The sequence below is a fragment of the Erpetoichthys calabaricus genome, chromosome 2, assembly GCF_900747795.2.
Source record: "Erpetoichthys calabaricus chromosome 2, fErpCal1.3, whole genome shotgun sequence".
Taxonomy (NCBI): domain Eukaryota; kingdom Metazoa; phylum Chordata; class Cladistia; order Polypteriformes; family Polypteridae; genus Erpetoichthys; species Erpetoichthys calabaricus.
In genome coordinates this window covers 183,986,749-184,011,276 of record NC_041395.2, presented here as the reverse complement: position 1 = coordinate 184,011,276, position 24,528 = coordinate 183,986,749, and the positions used below count along the sequence as shown (strand labels likewise).

The 24,528-nt window shown below is 37.9% G+C and overlaps 1 protein-coding gene across 1 annotated transcript in view; it reads right to left on the bottom strand.

Moving 5' to 3' along the window:
• Positions 1-24,528, bottom strand: part of ddb1 (damage-specific DNA binding protein 1) — a 193,674-nt gene that overhangs the window by 11,098 nt on the left and 158,048 nt on the right. The window contains exons 22-26 of the mRNA XM_051921945.1: positions 19,888-20,058; positions 18,350-18,459; positions 16,240-16,409; positions 9,109-9,211; positions 5,001-5,124 (exon numbers count right to left, since the gene is read on the bottom strand). Coding sequence (XP_051777905.1) covers positions 5,001-5,124; positions 9,109-9,211; positions 16,240-16,409; positions 18,350-18,459; positions 19,888-20,058 — 678 coding nt within the window. The remainder of the gene's footprint in view (positions 1-5,000; positions 5,125-9,108; positions 9,212-16,239; positions 16,410-18,349; positions 18,460-19,887; positions 20,059-24,528) is intronic.

Sequence of the window (24,528 nt, the reverse complement as noted above, 5' to 3'; positions counted from 1 at the left end):
GCACGCGCAGCTAACACGATACGTAACATATAGGTACATATTAACTACTATGCTGCTGATGCTACCCTTACCCCGTAGCAAACAGTACGGTTCAGAAATATATCAGCACCGTAGGCCGTAGGGCTTGTATTGTCTATGCGCATACGCGAAAAGATTTGGCGGCTGCATATTACTGCGTAAATATTCAGACGCGTTGTCGGACTTCTCACTTTCTTACCTACGATATCCACTCATTGCAAGGATAAACCACCAGCGGTATGACACGTAACTTGGCCGACCAGTAACTCTCCAAAAATCGAGACAATATCGATTTCAGTTTAGCTCAGCAGTGTTAGATTGTGTTTCTTATTTTATTTTGACGTACCTAATTACTCACTGATCACAATAGTAAGTAATTTAATTAAGTTTAATTTTTTTAAGAACAATAAATTAATTATCCTAATATTTTTAGAGAAATGGATAAGTTCTTGACTGGTTATAACAGAAAATCCTCTAATAATAAAGAATCTGATGTTGGCACAAGTAGTAGGAATCAGGAAGGAAGAACTCCCAAGACAAGAAAATACGATTCGTCTTATTTATCGTTCGGATTTACAAGTGTTATTACTGATAATGTGGAAAAACCAATGTGTTTGTTTTGTTCGAAAGTTTTGGCTGCTGATAGTATGAGACCCGGAAAATTAAAACGCCACATTGAAACTATGCATTCTCAATACGTTGGCAAGTCCCAAGAATTTTTTCAAAGAAAATTGGATGAGTTCACTAAACAAAAGCAAACGTTCAAAAAAATAGTTCATATTCCATCAAATGCGTTACTAGCATCGTACTTAGTATCTTACAGAATCGCGAAGTGTAAAAAACCACACACAATAGGAGAAACATTAGTTTTGCCAGCAGCTATTGATATGGTCAAAACAATGTTTGGCGAATCATATGCAAAACAGTTGCGACAAATACCGCTTGCTGATAACACTGTTGGCAGAAGAATCGATGATATATCTGACGATCTTTACGATCAATTAGTTTCTCAGATGCGCACTTCAAAATTCGCCTTACAAGTAGATGAAGCAACCGATGTAGCTAAAGACGCACATTTAATTGCATATGTTCGATATGTTGAAGAGAATAATATAATTGAAGATATATTTTGCAAACCCATTCCTGGCAAAGCCACATCCAGTGAAATTTTTAATATAATCGACAATTTTTTTGATGAGAACGGCATATTGTGGAATAATTGCATTGGGCTTTGTACAGATGGTGCACAGTCAATGTCAGGATACAAAACTGGCCTTCAAGCACTAATTAAAAGGAAAACACCCGATGTTCTCTGGACGCACTGCATGCTCCACAGAGCAGCTCTCGTATCAAAAAATATGAGTGAGGAACTTAACTACGTTTTTACAAAAGTAACGAAAGTTGTAAACTACATAAAATACAGTCCATTAAAAGTTAGGTTATTTGCAAAGCTGTGTGAAGATATGGAAGCTGCTTACACCTCACTTTTGTATTATTGTGAAGTGCGCTGGCTATCTCGTGCAAAAGTGATTCAGAGGGTACTTGAACTCAAAGAAGAAATTTGCAATTTTTCTCTAAGAAAATCATAATGAGGATGCAAATATGTTTAGGGATGATAATTTTATTATTAAACTTACCTATTTGGTGGAAATTTTTGGAAAATTGAGTGTTTTGAATAAATCGATGCAAGGGCCACAAATGCATTTATTGATTCAAAAAGATAAAGTGAAAGCATTCATTAAAAAAATGGAGATATGGAAGACAAATTTGGAAAAAAATAGGTTCGACATGTTTCCACTTTTAAATTTATGCACCCAAGTTAATATAGAAGCAAACAAAAATCTATTTGTTGAACACTTGGATGGTTTGTTAATTCATTTTTCGAATTATTTTGATGATCTTGATTTTACAAAATATGCGTGGATACAGAATCCATTTATCGACGAAGAAGATGACGAATTTGAATTAACAAGTATTGAGAAAGAAAACTTGATTGAACTATCTTGTGATACTTCTTTAAAACAAAAACTTCAGAATGTATCTCTGATTCAATTTTGGCTAGATATTAAGAGTGAACATAATATTTTGTCAAATAAAGCTTTAAAAGTATTGCTGCCATTCGCAACATCTTATTTATGCGAAACAGGATTTTCTGCATTAGCTGCAATAAAATCGAAATATCGTGCTCGTTTGGTTGTAGAAAAGGAGCTTCGTGTAGCTATCTCATCAATGACACCGAGATTTGATAAACTTTGCGCTAATAGGCAAGCACATCCATCTCATTAAGCGACAATAATAAAATATTGTTATTCGTTTTTTCTTGTGTATAAGAGTTTATCTTAATAAATTTTTTAGTACTAAAAATTTTTGTGTTTGTAGTATTTTATAAAATGGAAGAGAGGCGCCATATGATCAAATATTTTTAAGGGAGCCGTGATAAAATAAAGTTTGGAAACCACTGCTCTAGAGAGGAGAGGAATGAAGGTTAGTAAGAACAAGACAGAATACATGTGTGTGAATGAGAGGAAGTCAGTGGAATGGTGAGGATGCAGGGAGTAAAATTGGTAAAGTTGGAGGAATTTAAATACTTGGTATCAGCATTACAGAGCAACGTGGATTGTGGAAGAGACGTGAGAAAGAGAGTGCAGGCAGCGAATGCGTGGAGAAGAGTGTCAGAAGTAATTTGTGACAGACGGTAGTGAGACCAGCTATATTATATGGGTTGTAGATGGTGGAACTGACCAGAAAGCAGGAGATAGCATCTTCAACTCTGCCACCTCCAGGCTCTAAGATTTGCATTGGGTGTGACAAGGATGGACAGGATTAGAAATGAGTACATTAAAGGGTCAACTTGGGTTGGACGGCTGGAAGACGAAGTCAGAAAGGCGAGATTGCGTTGGTTTGGACATGTGCAGAGAAGAGATGCTGGGCATATTGGGAAAAGGATGTTAAGGATAGAGCTGCCAGGCAAGAGGAAAAGAGGAATGCCTAAGAGAAGGTTTATGGATATGGTGAGAGAGGACATAAGGGTGATGGATGTGACAGAGCAAGATGCAGAGGACAGGAAAATATGAAAAAAGACAATCCATTGTGGCAACCCCCTAATGGGAGCAGCCGAAAGAAGAAGACTGCTAAATTAATCATTTAATTACATTATTAAAAAAAAAAACAACATGAGAAAACAAAAATTAAATATTCAACTTATTAATGTTATCAATGAACCATCAATCTGAACAATGAACTTCATTTAACAACAATATTTGGGCCTGGTATGAGTTCCCTTCTCACTTCTTCACTTTTTCTGGCACCCTTATTCCAGCATGTACATAATTATCTGCAACAATGCAATAAATAGAAAATGCTCCCGGAAATAAGAGCTTAATTTGTGCTTGCAGTGTAAGTCTTATCTACATATTTACCATCTCTATTCTCTACTACAAACTTAAAAATAGCTCCCCAAAGAAACAAAAACAAGAATATTACACATAACTGCTAGGTTAGTGGTGTTTAACAGAATACAGTGGAACCTCGGGTCACGAATGTCTCAGACCACGTACAAATCGGGTTATGACCAAAAAGTTCGCCAAACTTTTGCATCTGTTCACGACCACACACTCAGGTGACGAACAAGCCAGTTTCCCTTCTGGTTCATACGTGCCGATGATTTCCGCACGTGTTCAGTCTCTCCCTGTGCAGCGAACGACAGAAAGAGCGCGAGAGCATGAGCGAGAGAGAGAGAGAGAGCGAGAGCGAGAGCGCCCAAGCAGGGGTGTTTTGGCCGACCCTCAGTGGGGCAGAAGGAAGCGGTTGCTCCAGCTGAGCGATCAAGGAGCTAGAGCAGTGTTTCCCAAACTCAGTCCTGGTGAACCCCTGTGGCTGCAGGTTTTTGTTCCAACCGGATTCCTAATCAGTGACAACACCTGATAGCACTGATCTCATTTAATTAGCTGGTATTTTTTTTCTTTTATTCGACATTCAGAAAAGCATAGCAGCATAATTTATACATTTATAAGAAATTTAGAAATATTTCTGCTTTTGCTATAGATTTAAATGCTTAACTCTCTTTTGTTGATTTCATTATACTTTGCCCTTTCTCTGTGCAGTTTTTCCCCCTTTGTTGTATCTTAATAATGACAATTTAAAACGAGCAGAGCAGACACGCAGCCAAACAACACTAAATAATCAAAGGATGCAAGTACTTTAGCAACCGACCCACTATCTATCTATCTATCTATCTATCTATCTATCTATCTATCTATCTATCTATCTATCTATCTATCTATCTATCTATCTATCTATCTATCTATCTATCTATCTATCTATCTAATGAGTAAATAATGGATTAATTAAACAATTAGAAGACCTAGAAAAGTAGAATGAAAATCAAGATGAAAATACTGTTAAAAAGAAAAAAAATACATTATTCCTATATAACTGCTTGGTACATTTTAATTTTTTTTTTTTTTTTTAGCAAACACTTTTCTAATTTCTATATATTTCCCTAAACACAGAAGTTGGGAAATATCAGTTCACTTAATTAGCCCAGGAGTTCAATTAAAAACAGAAGCTGGTTGGAACAAAAACCTGCAGCCACAGGGGTTCACCAGGACCGAGTTTGGGAAACACTGAGCTAGAGTGACCAGAAGAAGTAAGTAAACATTTAGTTTACTATTACACTGTGCATTCTATGGTATAATTAACTATTTTTGTGCTTAAAAATCTTTAAAAAATACATATATTTACATACAACTCGTACAGTCCGGAACGGGTTAATTGTATTTACATACAATCCTATGGGGGAAATTACTTCGGGTCATGACCAAACCAGGTTGCGACCAGAGTTTTGGAACGAATTACGGTCGTGACCAGAGGTTCCACTGTATGTGCATTGAAACTATAAAGATGGAATTTAGTCTTGGCTAATGTAAACATACTTAGACCTTATGCTATGTCAACTATCTAATGCAACTTAAAACACTAACCTGTAATCCACTGACCACTTCCTGCATTTTAGGTCGGCTCAGGTCCAGAAAACTCTCAATTAGGTCACCATCAATAAAGCCTGTTGCTTGTTCTGTTTTGCGCTCTGTGTAAAATGATCTCCAAGTAAAAGACAGTTAAAGAAAATTTTGACACAAGGTTAGAACACCTGTTTAAGAACTATATATACACTTTCCCAAAACAGGCACAACAGCACACATAGTATTCTCAAACACTCTTAATCCAGTTCAGGGCGCTGGAGGTGTAATGGCATTTACTGCTTATTTGTCTAGTTTCCCTTTTTACAGATCTTGGGACAAAAGAAAAACAAACAAACATACACCTTCACTATCAATTCTACAAAAAATAATAATGTGATTAAATGTGTTAACAAACTACTGAGCAATTATCATTTAATATATTTTAAACAAATAGCATAAACAGACTTACTGACATTTTTTTTTATTTGCGTGGATGAATTTCACTGGTTTGATTCCCAGCTCTTTATGTTGGCTAACAAGAGACAGAACAGAAGCCTGAGCTGAATAAGCACTACATGGGATGCTCAACACATGTCTTTTTCACATTAGTTTTAGTATTTCTTTAAAGATTATTCATAGGAAAAGATTTCAGATTAAACATTCTCATATTATTTCTTCTATAATTTTGCTTTTTTTTTTATTTATTCAAAATTGTAATAAGACGTTTCCATACCATATAAGGTCACCACCAATATGTGTTTCCTTAAAATGCAAATGCTATTTAACAAAAAAAAAAAAAAGATGTTCTTGTGCAGATAAATTCCACGATACAGATTATATATCTTAAATTTAATTATGTACTAAGCAGTACAAATGTAAATTTCATAAAAGTGACCCAACATCTTTCAACCTTAATGTAAAAAATCCTTTCAGTTAACTGCAATCTTCTAGTAAATATAAATCTAATTCCTTCATAATAAATCTCAACCATATTTAGTAATGCATTAATACTATCTTAAGCAATGAAGATTCTCAGGTTCACACCAGTTTATAAGAGTGGGTTTCCTACAAGTGAAAGAAAACACTGAAAGACACCAAACAACAAGGAATTATTTTCAATTCAAACGCCACACAAAATAAGGACTCAGAGTGTGTGAAAAAGCTTTTTGTGTCTTGAATAACAAGATCAATTTGAACAACTAAAATTTCATAAAATTCTAGAAGTATATAATAAATACTTTTTCTACATACAATATTTTGGTGCAGAGTATTTTAGGAAGTACAACTCTTTGTTAAGGACTTGATCTTAAAAAGGAATTTCACTGTTTTCACATACAGGCTCACTATAATGGGTACAAGACCCAGTGTTGATATGCTAAACCATATCTGTAAATACAGAACAAATAAAAAGTTATACTTTAATAAAATGAATGTGCCTAACCTTCTAACTGCCATTCAGTGTTAAAACTTATTTCAAATGATCAATTTTTCTGCTTTACATTTTAAAATGTAGGAAATGGCACAATATTAGTGTACCATGTCAAGTGTAGGACACAAAAAATTATGCATGTTTGACTAGTGGATCTTGTTCCCCATCTACAAAGCCAGTATTAAAACATATTGCTTGATCAAGTCTCTCATGAATTGGAACAGTTTGGATCAGGATTCAGATTAAACCGTGACTTGTAAAAATTGTAGGCCAAACAAAAATCAGGTCTTTGTTTCTTAAAAACACTACTATAAAAACAATAAGGGAATAAATGACAAATACTTGATATATTTTTAACAGCATAGTAAAATAATATGTCCTTGGGTTATTTAAAAGACAAGCATTTAGAAAGAAAATATGATTAATTAAAACACTGTGCTGTCTGTGTCAATATCCAAGGCAACTCTATTGCTGACATCTAAATGTACATCAAAAAATTGTCATTCTGCATCCCTCACTTATACGTTCAACAGAGGGAAAAAAAAAAAAAAAAAAAAAAGGTTGCACTCTTGGTCTAAAGACTATGCTTTGCATCACCTGCATCTTTAATGCAACCACACATCTCACATAGCCATGCACTCACTTCTTTTACTCCACTTGCCTAATAAGCATTCATCTAGACCTAACTTTCAGAATACCCCACTCAACATTCCTTGATGCATCCAGCCAAACACCTTTTCCAGAACTACAAAGCACAAGGCAACTTATTTCCTTTGTCTGATGCTTTTCCTGAATTTGCCTGACAAAACAGATTACATCGAGTTTTCCCATCCTAGGCATGATACTAAACTGTATTTCTCTAACTTTCATTTGATGTCTGATTCTTTCTCAACCACGTTCATTACCTGCTCCAAAAGACTGATTACTTGATAAAACTCACATTTCATAATTCAATTACACACATATACAGTAGTTGAGTATAAAAAAGTCTTCTAAAATCACAAATGTTTATGCAGGGAATCCAAGAGTTTTATTTTCAATTACTGATATATATATACACATACATACTGTATGCATATATCCATCCATTTTCCAACCCGCTGAATCCGAACACAGGGTCACGGGGGTCTGCTGGAGCCAATCCCAGCCAACACAGGGCACAAGGCAGGGAACCAATCCCGGGCAGGGTGCCAACCCACCGCAGGACACACACAAACACACCCACACACTAAGCACACACTAGGGCCAATTTAGAAGCACCAATCCACCTAACCTGCATGTCTTTGGCCTGTGGGAGGAAACCGGAGCGCCCGGAGGAAACCCACGCAGACACGGGGAGAACATGCAAACTCCACGCAGGGTGGACCTGGGAAGCGAACCCGGGTCTCCTAACTGCGAGGCAGCAGCGCTACCACTGCGCCACCGTGCCGCCGTATGCACATATACTGTATATATATTAATATACATGTGGAAGTGTGTGTGTTTGTCTGGCTGTCTGGCCAGCTCGGAAGTGCGAGGCTACAGCATGAAGCTGAAAGAAAGCGACTCTGTCACCAAAGTGAAATTGCAGAGGAAAGACAAATGAGAGAGAATATTGCCTAGCCACTGATAAACAAGGGGGGCGAGCATGTCCACAAAACGAAACTGCCAACTCTGCATTTCAATATGATTTCAATAGTTTCTAGGAGCCCGGGCTTTTTACAGCACAGGCTTACACAGCACACACACACACTCACACTGTTTGTGTGTGCGTGTGTGTATATATATATATATATATATATATATATATATATATATTATATATTATATGTATACATACACACACATACTGTATATATACACAAAATATTTTATTTTCATTCCAGGGAATATATTTTTAAGTCCAATACATAAAACCCAAATGAAAATCCATTCAACTCCATGTTGTGATGCAGCAAAACAGGACAAGCACTGAGAGGAATGAATACTTTCAAAAGTGTAAGAAGATAATAATAATAATTCTTTGGATTTATATAGCGCTTTTCTCACTACTCAAAGCACTCAGCAATTGCAGGTTAAGGGCCTTGCTCAAGGGCCCAACAGAGCAGAGTCCCTATTGGCATTTACGGGATTCGAACCGGCAACCTTCTGATTGCCAGTGCAGATCCCTAGCCTCAGAGCCACCACTCCACCTGAAATGATGAAAATGATGAAAATAAGATGAAAATAAGGGAGCTGCTTTTCATCTCAGATAATGAGAACATTGTGATCTGTAAAAAGTACAGAGGATAATAGAGACACTGAATACACTATGTGATTTTAGACCTTTAATATAGAATCTCCTACTCTTTACCCTATCTCAACACTGTCAGTCACTGTGTGAACACTGTCAACCCAAGAAATAAAATTTTATTTTAAGTGTGAAAACATGAATCCCACTAAATTTCTTGGTAGACTCACTCATTAGCATTACAGGCTGTATGTTTGAAAATGGTTAATGTGAACAAAAATAAATTATGTACTTTTCCAGTATTTTAATTGGTTAACAAAATGACAGATCTATGTCTCTCAGAATTATATTAATGATTCATGATTCTATAAATTTCTTACTCTTTAATATTATTAGCAAGTTTGCTTCTTTTTTTCCTGTGTTCAGTGTCTTATAAGGAAAGGCGGGGAAGAACATAATCTTCTCTTAAATTAATATCTCTTAAAGGATATAAGGAATGATCAATCTTTCCAACGCTCTTGATGACTTTGTTAAGCCGATTTTGAAGGTCCAACAACAAACTGTACCAGCTTTCAGATAACGAGGTAACCAAACCTACAAGGAAAAAAAAGAAAAATTCAAGTTCTCTCACCTCTACAGCAGTAGCAGTAAACATCAGGAGCAGACACAATGAACATAGTTATCTATACAGTAGACCATGTTATACAAACTGAGAAATACTGATGCACAGTGAAAAATATTCAAACATTTTACACAACCTTTAATAACACATTATAATATAATTCAGAGTAAAATAAGAGGTGAAACAAAAAAATCATTTGAAGATGTAATGAATATTGACAATACAAATTTTGTTGAAGAACACTGTCAAACTCCAAGCAGTACATTAAGATCTTATACTTAGGATCTACTGAAGAGGCAAGAAAGAGTGAGGAAATAATAAACCATGAGCCTACAGTATATGCTATAAAGAGATAACTAGATTAGCTGATTCACTGAATTTGTACAGACAGCTACATAACTGCCTGTCCTGTAAGGAAGACTGCATAGGTTTAATAAATGAGAATGTTTTTTGACCTGTGTCCAAACGTTTCATAATCTACCTGATCATCTCTTACTCAATTACGTAACTTGTCACCCAATTAGGGTGGTCAGTGTGTACTGAGTGGAAAAAGCATGTTCAGTCTTTTAAGAAATTGGCTTTTAAGTACAGTTGATCTGTCTCGCAGAATAGCTGTTTGTTGTTCAAAGATATATTAACATAACTTTATGAATATTCATGTAAATAGTTGTAAGGAAGTGCAAATAGAATTACAGGAAGTCAGTAGTTAGACAGCAAGTTTAACGATTAGTCAGTGTTTGTTAGTTCCATCGAAGCAAAGCCTTTTCAATCTAACATCATAAAATCAAAATAAAATTGGAGCAAGGCACTATCTCCTGACTCTATGAATCTTTTGTGAAGTAGAGTTTGGCTGCTGTTTAGTTTCTGGTTCAAACACCTCAGACGAGAACACTACAGTGAAAAAGTTCTCAGCAGCTGAGATTCTGTGTCGGTAGTAAGTAGGATTGTCATGAGTGACATTGACAAACTCTCCCATGCTGGCTCCGCAAGCGCATTGACGTTTGCATTGTCAGTCAGCACAGCAGCAATGGCCTGCGCTGAAGCAGAGGCCGCACGTACACGCGCATCCTTTGTTGAACACAAAGTGTGTTTGAGTAAGCTAGAATAATTATGGAGAAAGCCAAGTTGAACGCTGATATTGCAAAAAGAGGCGGCCGATGCTGAATCGCACATTGAAGTTTTATAAGCGGCTGAAGACAATGACGGGAGGGTGTCTATGAAAAGAGAGAGGTACACGCCATCAGATAAGTTTGCATGAAGGCGCGCAAGCAGCCATTCTGACAGGGAGGCGGAGCTACACGCTGATTCACTCAGGGGACCTGGTTTGCGACACTGAAGATAATCTTATCACTTGGGAAACACCATTTGCACTAAAAACACCTGTGCCTAGAAAAGAAAAGAAGTCAGGGTTAATTGAAGATCGTGATGCCTTGACTCTTATCTCACATTTGACGATTATACTCCAAATATAAATAGACTGGAACAAAGATCACTGCATAGATGCTCAGCTGTGCCCTGGTTTTTGATTTTTTTTTTTTTTTTTTTTTATAATTTTATTGATTTTATTAAAATCAAATAGCATTCCATACAAATACAACATTTTACAACAACAAAAAAAAGGTTCAAAACAAATCAACCCCTACCCTAAGAAAGAGAGCTATGCTAGTAAAAATAAGTAAATAGATAAATAAATGAATAAAGATAAATGGAGTAAAAGAGGGGAGAGAACCTGCTTCCTCAATCTAAATGCTATTCTCAAATGTTATTGATTAGATCCTGCCAGGTTTTGAAAAAGGTTTGTACATATCCTCTAAGTCTGAATTTGATTTTTTCCACTTTCAAATAGTAAATAACATCAGTTACCCACTGACTTAGAATAGGTGAGTTAGGATTCTTCCAGTTGAGTAAGGTAAGTCTACGTGCAAGTAGTGTAGTAAAGGCAATTACAGTTTGTTCATCCTTCTCCACTTTAAGCCCATCTGGAAGTACCCCAAACTCAGCTGTTAGTGGATTAGGAGGAATTGTGACACCAAGGCTGTCTGAAAGGCATTTAAAGATTTTGGTCCAAAATTATGTTAATTTGGTGCAGGCCCAAAACATGTGGCCCAGTAAGGCCAGATCTTGATTACAGCGTTCGCAGTTTGGATCTTGCCCTGGAAACATTTTGGACAATTTTAAATGAGAGAGATGCACTCGATATATAATTTTGAGTTGAATAATTCTATGCTTTGCACGTATGGAGCTTGAGTGAATTCTGTGCATTGCTACTTTCCACTCCTTTTCTGAAATGTTGAGTGACAGATCCTTATCCCACTGTTTTCTTGGATCTTTGAAAGGGAGGGACTGTAAAATAGTTTTATATATTATGGAAATGTTGTCTAAGTCCTCAAGACCAAGCAAAATGTTTTCCGGCATAGAGGTAGGTGGGAGGTGAGGAAAATTGGGCAGGTTCTGTTTAACAAAGTTTTGAATTTGAAGGTAGTGAAAGAAATGTGTTGCTGGAAAGTTAAATTTGGAGTGTAATTGTTCGTAGGATGCAAAGACGTTGTCTATGTACAGATCTCGAAGTGATTGTAAAAACTGTTTATGTTTGAGAGGGTGGAAAAAGGTGGTTCTCGTGCAGAGGTGCTACAGATAAAAGATTCTCTTTCTTAAAATACTTCCTACATTGGTTCCATATTCTGAGTGAGTGAAGCACAACTGGGTTGTTAGTATATTGGTGATAACTTGTATTTATTGGAGCACAAAGCAGGGAATATAAAGAAGTACTGCAGGATTTTATTACTATTGCAGACCAAGCCTGTGTATGTTCATCTATTTGTGTCCATGTTTTTATAGTTTGTATGTTTGCTGCCAAGTAACAAAATTGAAAGTTAGGCAGAGCCATGCCACCTTCTGCCTTAGGTCTTTGTAGGGTCACCCTTTGGATACATGGATGTTTTGAATTCCAAATAAGTGAGGTTATGGTTGAATCTAATTTCTTAAAAAATGATCTATTGATGTATATTGTAATGTTTTGAAATAAAACGAGAAGGTTAAGAAGGATATTCATCTTAATGTTAATTCTTCAAGCTAAAGTGAGATGAAGGGTTGACCATCTATGCAAGTCTTGCTTAATTCTTTCCATACAGATGACAAAATTTTGTTAATAAAGAGCTATGTGTTTACTTGTGATGTTTACCCCAAGGTATTTAAACTGATCTGTGATGATAAAAGGGAAGGTGTCCAATCTAATATTGTATGCTTGAAAATTCACTGGGAAGAGCACACTTTTATTCAAATTGATTTTGAGACCAGAAATCTTTTGAAATTCTGTTAGTGCTGTTAATACTAAAGGGACAGTATTTTGTGGATCTGATATATACAGTACCATATCATCTGCATATAGAGAACCTTTCTGTTCCAGTCCCTCACTGATAATGCCCTTTATCTCAATAGCATTTCGACAATGAATTGCTAGTGGCTCAATGGCAATTGCAAAAAGCAGTGGTGACAAGGGGCATCCTTGTCTGGTACCACATTCAAGTTTAAAGTAGTCTGAACAAATATTATGAATACAAACTGAAGCTTCTGGATTGGTATACAGTAGTTAGATCCATGCACAAATATTCAGGCTAAACCCAAATTTCTCCAATGTAGTGAAAAGGTAGTTCCATTCAACCATGTCAAATGCTTTTTCTGCATCCAACAATATCATCATATCTGGGGTATTTGACTTTTATTTTCTCTAGCTTCTGTAAATGTTGTTAATAGAAAGGGGAGCTAGCTGAGTTGAGAATTTATTAGAAAATTCGGCAGGGTAGCCATCAGGGCCTGCTGCTTTCCCACTCTGCAGTGAGTTTACAGCATCTAGTAATTCTGATAGTGCCCTGATTTTTTTCAATCTGCCATCTCAGCACTATGCACAGCCTCACAATCACACTACTGTGAATCAAACTCAGATTCTTCCAATGACAGACTTTGCTAGGTACATAGCATGCCGTGAGATGGTAAATTCAGGACTGGGCCAGTTTGATGATTGGCCTGAGAGTTTCAAGGCTTGCTACTGAAGGCTTGTGGCTCTCAGCAGCAGAAGAGCTGGACCTGCTAACAAAGTTGGCAGAATCTGTCAAGTGCACAGCAATAATCCAGGAGTAGCCCTCAGAAAAGCCTGGAATAGGTTGAATGAATGCTATGCTGCACCAGATGTAATTGAAGATGCTCTCTTTAAAAGCCTTGACATTTTTCAAGAATCTCTAGCAAAGACTATAGCAAGCTGTGAGAGCTAGGAGATCTTTAAATACAACTTAAGTCAGCAAAAGAAGATGGCTACTTGTCTGGACTTGCCTTCTTAGATACTGCCTGTGGTAAAAATCCTATTGTAGATAAGCTTCCATCCGCTTTACAAGAGAAATGGATGTCTTGTGGTTCTAAGTATAAAGCCAATAATAAGGGACACTCCTCAACCCTCCCTTTCTTATTTCACTGCATTTACAGTATATGCCAAGAATCATAAGCCAGGAATGACCCTAGTTTCTTCCTCTTCAATAACCACACCATTCCAGCTAGAGAAATATCATTTTATCAGCGCTCACACTCAAGAATTCCTGTATCTGTACATATCTTCCCATATCTGAAAAGTATCCACTCATCTTTCCTAGACACCATCATATTTCTGTGTTGCTAGTACACTACTATCATGAACATGTGAAACATCAGGGCTGTCACTTTACAGGGGCAGCTGTTAGAGCCACAGACCCGTGTATAACTCGAGGCAAGAAACTTGTCAGCACTATCTTACATACATGTGTCACCTGCCGAAAGCTCAGTGGAAAGGTGACAGAACAGTAAATGGCAGACCTACCCCTCTTGAACGTATCACTGCAGCTCCCCCATTTACATATGTAGGGATGGATGTTTTTGGCGCTTGGACAGTGACTGTCAGGCGTACTAGAGGAGCATCAGCAGGAGGTAAACAATGGGCAATTTTGTTTACATTTATGAGCACAAGAGCTGTGCATATTGAAGTGATATCATCTCTGGATACTTCAAACTGCATTAATGCCATGAAAAGATTTTTTGCCATACGAGGGCCAGCTAAACAACTGTGGTACAAACTTTGTGGGAGCTTGTAAGGAGCTGGGATTTGTCAAATATTAGCCAAATCAAAACATCAAGAGGTACCCTAACAAGCAAGGTTGTGCATGTGAATTTAACCCTCCTCATTCCTCTCATATGGGAGGGGCCTGGGAGAGAATAATAGGAGTAGCTCATTGAATTCTGGACTGCAATCTAAAACTAGAGAACCTTTGTCTCTCTCATGACGTTTTGTGTACTTTGATGGCTGAAGTTACTGCTATTATAAATGCCAGGCCTTCAGTCTCTGTATCTACGGATCCTGACTCACCATTTATTTTGACACCTGCTACACTTCTTACACAGATGATTGGTGGTTCAACTCAGCCAGAAGAATCTATAGACAAGAACCTTTACAGAAGTCAGTGGAGAAGAGTACAAGCTCTTGCAGGCAAGTTCTGGACCCGCTGGCGACAAGAATATCTTTCAACACTTCAGCATTGCTACAAGCAGAATAAATGTCATCTGAACCTTCAGAAAGGAGATATTACGCTTCTAAAAAATGAACAAACCGCACAAAATAAGTGGCCAATGGCAGGGATCAAAACAGTCTATACCAGCGCAGATGGGAAAGTGTGGAAAGTAGACCTTAAAACTGCAGACCATGATATTTCAAAGACATTACTGAGACCTGAATCAGAAGTTATCTTGCTTTTGTCAACAATTAAGAATGAAATAAGTAATAATCTGTTCGGTCTAGATTTAATAGTGGCGTCATAGACGACAGGTGGGGAGTGCTCTGCCTCACAGAATAGCTGTTAATTGTTCAAAGAAATATTTATATAACCTTATAAATATTCATGTAAATAGCTGTAAGGAAGCAGAAATAGAATTATAGGAAGTCAGTTGATAGACAGCAAGTTTCACAATTAGTCAACAGTTTGTTAGTCCCATCGAAGCAAAGCCATTTCACTCTAACTTCATAAAATCAAAATAAAATTGGAGAAAGGTGCTATCTCCTGACTCTATGAATGAATCTTTTGTGAAGTAGAGCTTAGCAGCTGTTTAGTTTCTGGTTCAAACACCATAGACGAGAACAGTACAACCGTATAAATGAACAGAGTTGCAGCAATTCATCCTTAGGACTTTTACAGACTTCTTCTTGAAAAGCTCCTCTTGAAGAAAGGAGAACCTTGTAAATTTATTTTTCCTTCTTGTTCATTAACCAATAAATGGGCTCTTATTCTCAGATATTGATGTGTATTTTTTAAAATATGTTTATGTTTTTGAATGCCAAGTTCTAGTCTGCATGTCTGGATTTTGGAATCAACATAGTGGAGGGGTCACTAATTGGCCCTGGAAATTGAATCTAGGTGGAAGGATCCAGCAAGCTTAATTAAAGTCTGTCAAATATGGAAATATGGATCAGTAAGAGGGTCAATGTCAGATGATCTCAATGTATGGTACAAGCAGCATAGACAGGTGTTGAAGCAGTCAGTTTTGTAAGAGAGCATACAAATAAATTGGTTGTCTAAGAGAAAACAAAAGATGTCTACTCCTGAAATCTGTGCACCATACCACCTAGTATATGCATTATTCTGCTTGAGTGTAAGAAGCACAAATATGCTTTTCAAGCCAGGTAATCAATCTATGGACAGTTGCACAATGCAGCACAAAATGGACACTTGACGACTGAAGAAAGCTGCCAAGAGTGTACTCATTATCATTATAGGCTGTATGTGTGAAACTAGTATGAACATAAATAAATTATGTAACTTTCCAATATTCCAATTCGATAACAAATGACTGATTTTTGACTCTTAAAATTATATTAAGGACTACGAGATCTACAAACAGGTGTGCAAGATATATGTGTAATGGGATCTTGCTTGTATCAGGAAGAAAGACAATATGTATAGTAGATTGTATAATAGACTTTACTTACCTATCATTCCATTAACTGTCCCAAACAACACAGAACCCTGAGTGGGTGTAGATGTTTCGCCAAGGTTCTGCATGACAAGAGAACCATGGCAGAAGACATTGACAAACTCTCCTAAGTGGAACAGGCCTACTTCCTGAAGATGCTGCCTCTCTTCATCAGTTGTAGCAGCACTAAGCAAAAAAGAAGTGTCAAAAATGAAATTAATCTTTAGCAAAAGTCTAACAATGGTTATAAAAAAGCAAAGATATGCTACTTTTGGCTCCAAACTGGAAACTAGCTATCAAACATTTATATTATATATACACCACTTAAACGTTCTGATACACCTGATTGATGGTAACTTTTTCATAACCTTAAACAGGTTTACTTAAGAGATAAATTTGGTATTTTTCCAGTCAAAGATATTTTTTCACGGTAACATATATTAATTTGCAACAAAAAAAATTGCACTCTAAACTGAAGCATTTTAAAAAATATGTCAACTTTGAAACAGCTAGGGTTTCAGTTTAAAACAGGGTCTGTGTTTCTGTGGCACAATTGTGGCAACGGAGATAAACTATAAATGATATAATTACAGATTTTGGTACTATATTCTAGTAAGAATACTATTTTTGACCTTTTGGAGACTTCTGTGTATGTATGTATGTATGTATGTATGTATGTATGTTATACACACACACACACTATATAAAAAATACTGTTAACTGTTCAGCTACTACATAACACTGCTTTTACCTAGGGACAGATGAAAACAGCTTTGACCGTTTTTGACAATGTATGTCAATAGTGAAGAAGAAATGAGCATTTGGTAGACCTAGAGATTTGAGAGATGTCATTTAGATAATCTCTACCCTCACAAAGGAGCAAAATCCCAATACTCTTAGTCAGTTTAACTTGAGCCACCTGTTCCCACACAGCTCTAAATAAAGCAGTGTTTTCCTGAAAAAAACATACAAGTATAAAAGAAAGCTGTTTTCTTCTCAGATACAGTTAGGTCCATAAATATTTGGGACAGAGACAACTTTTTTCTAATTTTGGTTCTGTACATTACTACAATGAATTTTAAATGAAACAACTCAGATGCAGTAGAAGTGCATTAAAAAGGAGGAAACCCAGCATCTGGTGATGTCCATGAGTTTAAGACTTCAGGCTGTCATTGCCAGCAAAGGGTTTTTAACCAAGTATTAGAAATGAACATTTTATTTCTAGTTATTTAATATGTCCAATTACTTTTGAGCCCCTTGAAATCAAGGGATTGTGTTAAAAAAATGCTTTAGTTGCATCACATTTTTATGCAATTGTTTTGTTCACCCCACTGAATTAAAGCTGAAAGTCTGCACTTCAACTGCATCTGAGTTGTTTCATTTAAAATTCATTGCGGTAATGTACAGAACCAAAATTAGAAAAAAGTTGTCTTCTGTCCAAATATTTATGGACCAAACTGTATGTTACACTCTGCTGCAAACTGCTCCAGTAACTGCAGAAAATTACCCAGTGGAAGACAACATATTTCATAAATATAAAATGGTGAGGCAACCCTCTCACCAATGTTTATTTTTTTTTGTCTAACAGGAAGAATTTGGTAAGTAGGAATGGCTACATGTTGAAATTGTTATAGGTATTTTTTGCATAACGTACTTGAATATAAAAATGACACAAATTATAATTTAGATGTGTTGTTAAAAACAAGAAAAGCCAAAAACAAACACCAAGGATCCAAAAACTTTACTCTCTTTCATTTTATTATGGAAGACAAAATAAATAAGCAAGCAAAATCATAAAAAATGAACATAAAAATTAAAGAGATTCAAAAGTGAACTGAAGATAGTTACTGTGGAAAGGTAAGTCCAGTCTAATATTCTCAACCTGTTACCACCAAAAACCTCTCCAGAATAAGTGCATAAAAATGAGAAATTGAGTCCATAACCATCAGTTTCACTTCAGGGTATAGAACTGCAGTAACCGAATAAGAATGTTAACTAAAAAAAAGGGTGTTTGTGCAGGAGTGCACTAGTCTTTTGATATCACACACACACAAAACAGGATATGATGCACTAGGGAGAGTGCTTGTGTTTCTAAAATAAGACAGATTTATAGTTGTTGTACGTACCTATCTTTCTGACACACAAACAAGTTGAAAGCATTTTCTGCCCCAAGGAAGTTGTCATCATCCAGGATCTCAACAGCACTCATCCAGTTAGGATTAAAATCTCTGGCAATCTATGAAAGTTAATCCAAGAAAAACATTCAAAGTAAAATAACATTTACACATAGATCAGCCACAACACTAAAACCGCCTTCTTAATTTTTTATGTAAGTATCCCTCATGCCACCAAAACAGCTTTGAACCCATTGGGGCACACAAGACTTCTGAAGGTGAAGTATGGTATCTGGCACCAAGACATTAGCAGCTGATCCTCAAAGTCCTGTAAAATGGGACCTCCATGGATTGGATTTGTTTTTCCAGCACATCCACAGATGCTTGTTTGGACTGAGATCTGGGAATCTGGAGGCCAAGTCAACACCTTGAACTCTTTGTCATGTTCCTCAAACCATTCCTGAACAATATTTACAGTGCGGCAGGATGCATTATCCTACTGAAAGTGGACACTATCTTCAGGGAATACTGTTGCTATGAAGGGGTGCATGAAGTCTGCAGCAATCTTTAGACAGGTGGCTTGTGTTAAAGTAATATCCACATAAACACCAGTATCCAAGGTTTCCCAGCAGAATATTGCCCACAGCATCACGCTGCCTTTGCTAGCTCTTACCCAGGTTAAAGACATACACACACCCAGATGTCCACATGATCTAAAAGAATACATGATTCATCAGATCACGCCATCTTGTTCCTTGCTCCTTGACCCCATTCTAACATTCACCTGCCCATTTTAGGTGCTTTCAGCAATGGACAGGGGTCAACACTGGTATTTTGATCATCATATATCAACGCAGTCTCATAAGCAGCATTTCTCTCATGGCCACCTTTAGGTTTTTTCAGCAAATTGTCATACCAGAGAAGCTAGCCTTCACTCCTCACATGCATTCTTAGCCTGGGGTGCCCATGCCCCTGTTGCTGGGTTACCATTTATTCTTCCTAGGACCACTTTGGTGGGTACTAGCCACTACATACCGGAAACACCCCACAAGACCTGTCATTTTGGAGATGCTTTGACCCAGTCGCCTAGCCGTTACAATTTGGCTCTCACCAGTGTTGCTTAGATCCTTACGCTTGCCCGTTTTTCCTGCTTTCAACACATCACCTTCAAGTGCTGACTATTAACGTACTGCCTAATATACATCACCCTTCAACAGGTACCATTATAATTATAGAGTTAATCAATGTTAATCACTTCACCTCTCCACAGATTTAATGTTGTAGGTGATAGGTGCATTACTATGTGGCTCAGTTTCCCAAATACAATTTCCACAGGTCAAATGATCACTAAATAAATAAGAATGTAAATCATAGAAAATGTATTCTTTAAAAAGCCAATACTGATAAGGAAAGCAATAATGTACTTAAATTCTTACCGCAAAGGAAATACAATTTCAAAAGCATCGTCCGGCAAGGCATCTGAATTTTAAACGTTTTAATATGATTAATGCAGGACTACAAACACCCTCCTTTACCACTATTATACTTACCTCCTCAAAATTGCCCTCCATGGGTTTGTATGCCAGCAATAAAACAGACCTCATAAGATCCCCAACCAAGATGAAGTCTCCTTTTGTTTTCAGATACAATGCCATAATATTGTTGTAGTGATTGCATTCAGTTCGCAGTTCCTTCTCTGCAGTCCACTCATAAAGGCGCACCTAAGAGTCAACACAAACTACATACATTAGATGGGGCAGAAGTGCACCTCATAACAAGGAGGAGGAGGAAAAAAAAAAAAAAAAAAAACACTCAGAAAATCAAAATGTATCTGTTGCTTCATCATGCAGTACACGTATGAGTACTAGTGATTTAAAGGCAATTTATAACCAAATCTGAGGTACACAACAAAGGTGCAGTGTGGATTTTAAATGGGTCCTTGAACAGAAAGTTGAATCAGTCAAAAAGGACACATTTACAGGTTTTTCCATAATTATTTGCAACTGTATACAAATTCATACAGTTAAGAAATTACTATCCAACACAAATCCGATCTATTTATAATGTGAAAGGGGACCCGGTTGGGAGCACGGCAACAGGGGACAGATAATCTGAGAGGTTTCCTGGCTTTTTAAACAGAAGCTGAGACTTTGGACAGTAAGCAAACCACTAGAAAAATAGCAGGAGAAAGATCACGGGTTAGGGGTTCTGAATACCAGAAAATATTTCCAAGACATACCTGTGAGTAGTTCCTATATGGGACTTAAATATCTTTCCAGTCAGAAAGTCTCTGAGCTTACAAGAGTGTTTGAAAAAATGTTCAACCAGCAGGGGGAAGAGAGGCAAGGGTTCTCAAGAGAAAGTATGATTTTGTGATGTCTGAAGAAGAGTAAGCATTCAAGTGCCCCGCAAGAAAAGTGCAGTGAAAGATCGGTTTAATCAGATCCAGAGAACAGCTAGGGCTTTGCTTTGTCTATTTAATTATTTTGAGAAAGTATCCCTCCTTGTGTTTATTGCCATCTATGTGTTTTTAATAATAAATTATTTTTTTATACATCTTGGTTTACTTGAAGGTACTTTGGATTCACAGTTGCCTGTAGATAAGAATAAATAAACTCAGCAATGAGGTGATATACAATGGGCAAATTATCAAAAAGGTTTCTCATACATTTACTCAAATCAAGAAAGCATCCTAACTAAAAGTTAGTAAATATGAAATACTGACTAGTATGTTGAATTTCCCACTGTCAGCAAATAATTTTTTCCAACATTTGTTAAACGCATACTTCTACACTTTTATGTCATATATTTACTTTTTGAACAACAGGATGACACTATAAATACATTATTTCTGAAACGTAAACAGGCCAAACTAAATGAAAACACTGGGTAAAATATTTTAGGTTATTTATTTACCAGCAAGCCCGCGATTCTCGAAAGAATCGCAAATCCAAGAATGGCAATCACTTTCTGTTCCCTCCGATACTTGGAGGGATGAAATATCATGGAGGGTGGGTGCGTCCTGGGAAAGTTCATTTAATTAAATAAACATACTTGTACTAAAGCAGTTTCCTTTTGGAGCTGTGACTCATCTGGTTCTGGTGTTTCAGAAGTGCGTTGTAGGCGCCTTCGTTTATTGTTTTTATCCATGCAGTCTCTTTTTTGTTTTTCTATGGCTGTGTCGTCAGCGAGAAGTCGTTTGTTGACGGCGGCAGATTCGCGTGCTTAAGTGACCATGGCGGCAGATCCGGGCATGGAGGGCTACATTACTAAACGAACATGGTATATGCGGTGGTGTGGGCGGTCGCGTTCGGGCGGCTGTACAACCTGGCGTACACGCTTTACCTCATGTTTAGTTTACAGGTCGTAGCCATAGTAAAGTTTTCATTTAATTAAATAAACGGGCTCGTGTTTGTATTACTAATCGTTGAGCTCCTTCCATTTGGAGCCGTGACTCCTTTGCCTCTGCTGTGTCATAAGCGCGTTGTGGGCGCGTTCGTTCATTGTGTTTATCCATACAGGCTCGTTTTGTATTTCCGTTAGTTGAGCTCTTTCATTGTGGAGCCGTGACGTCTTTGCTTCTGGTATGTCTGAAGCGCGTCGTGGGAGTCTCCATGTATTGTTTTTATCCATGCGGTCTCGTCTTTGTTGTTCTGTGGCTGTGTCGCTAGGTAGAAGTTGTTTACTGTTAGGAAGCATACTCCAACTTACACACACTGACTGCTGGCACAGTGGATTAGGGCAGGTGTAGTTTACAGGTTGTGGTGTTTGGGCGCCACGCACTGGCTCTGGGAACTACGGGCTCGGTTTTGTATTACACATCGTTGAGCTCTTTCCATTTGTAGCCGTGACTCCTTTGCCTCTGCTGACACCGACTGCTGGCACAGTAGATTAGAGCAAGTTTAGTTTACAGGTTGTGTTGTTTGGGCACCACCTACTGACTCTGGGAAGCCGCTGGGTTTGACTCTGGGGCGCTGCGGCGCAGTGCGCATGTGGTGCGTCCGCCATCCGTGCATAAATTAAACTGTCATTTAGTAATATAGAGCTGAATTGACTTTCAGTGCAAAGTAATTTAAAACTATCATTGCAAGGATTTTTTATTCATTAAGCACCTCAGGAGAAGTGGACGCTTTATTATTTAATATATGCTATTGTTATGAATGCCTACGGTAGTATTAATGACAGAAAACATACATTGAATTGTATTATATCAGGTCAATATATTATTTTCTATATTTCACATGGTACAATTTATAAAAATGTTACTAAAATATTACACAAATACATTAGAAAATACTTGTTAATCAAATTCTTATGTCGAGCAGCAATTGCCCACCTTTGACATATCTCAACAGGCTGAGGCTACTTTGTATTATGTAGTGTATGTACTGAACATTATCTTTACTGCACTGCTGACAATCCAGTGTAATTACAAAATCAGTTCACTGGCTAGCACACATTATTAAATCCAAAGCACAGAGCTAGCTTGTTCCAATAATTTGCTGTGTGCAAGCAAAAAAACTGCAGCTTCAGATGCTGAAAGAAGGAAAGAAGGTTTAGTTTCTTTCACATTTCTAAGGAATGAATCGCCCATACTATGAGCTGGCATTCCATCAAGCAAATAAGCAGCCTCTAGTGCAAGCTACAACACCAAGCCTGTCAAAGTCGCATACAAATTCCAACTAGTGTCACAACAGCGAGCAAACTATCGAAAACATCAATAATCCCTCAACACTTGGCATCAGTGAGCACTGCAGTGACCTGGCGCTACAACATGGAATAAGCCATTCTTAATGACTGTGCCTTTCTGATGATGCTTTAAAGCAGCACACAATATTACAGTTTCTGAGTAATTTAACTACATATAATTAAAATTTGTAAACAACATAAAGAACATAATAAAACAGTAGATTAATGCATTTCTTCCAGCCTGGTGTCTGGAAACAACTGACTAGCACATCCATTGGTGGGGTCAAGCACCCCAGCCCCCATTTAAATTCCACCTGTGGCTGCACACTACATTTTATGATTATCAAAGCGCCACTTTTATACAATACACAGCCAAAACTAAGTGCAAAAAATGTAATACTAATATAAAATGTCCAAACTATTAAAAATCTATATATATATAAAAGACCAAGTTGCCTGACCATGGGGTACGCACGCACGCAAGACAGATCCCCGCCCGCCAACTCTAACCCTCCTCCCGCATCATGGGATACGCACGACAGAGCCCCGCCCGCCAACTCTAACCCTCCTCCTGCGTCCACCCTCGCTCTCAAGGCATAAGCAGGCAGTGCGCATGGGGTACGCACAACAGAGCCCTGTCCACCAACTGTAACCCTCCTCCCGCGTCATGGGATACGCACGACAGAGCCCCGCCCACCAACTCTAACCCTCCTCCCACATCCACCCTCACTCTCGAGGCATGTGCACTGCCTGCTCATGTGCCTGCCCCCAACTCCTCACCAAACACATCCGCCCGCCAACTCTAACCCTCCTCCTGCGTCCACCCTCACTCTCGAGGCATGAGCAGGCAGTCTGCATGGGGTACGCACGACACAGCCTTGCCCCCAAACTCTAACCCTTCTCCCGTGTCATGGGATACACACGACAGAGCCCCGCCCGCCAACTCTAACCCCCCCACTCCCGCATCCACCGTCGCTCTCGAGGCATGCGCACTGCCTGCTCATGTGCCCTCCCCCAACTCCTTCTTTGCTCTGTGCTACAGTCCACATGCACCTCTGAGCCACGTTGACTATTCATTTTCCTAACATGGCCACCGCTTCACATGTATTTCATAGAAACAACTTCTTTCAAGGTTATACAAATTCCTGCATCAGGTAACTGTTTCTTTCTATCAGTCGGATATTTCTGGAAAAATGTCATCGACGAAACTGCTGCTCTCGAACTTCGCAACATGACTGTAACCTTTGTTTTCCAACATTGCAATAACTTCGACGACGTGCTGTCCTTTGTTCTTAGTCACGGAAGCATACTCATACAGTCTGCTCAACAACACTCTAACTAAATGAATACTTCCAGAGTTTATGGTGGCAAGGCAGAAATTGTGGCGATGTCCCAAATACTTCCAGCTACTATCACCATTCACTTCCGAGAACGATCTTCATTCTCCGAAGAATTTCTTAGCAGTCTTACTCCCACTGGCATGCCTCCGCATAAACTCAAAA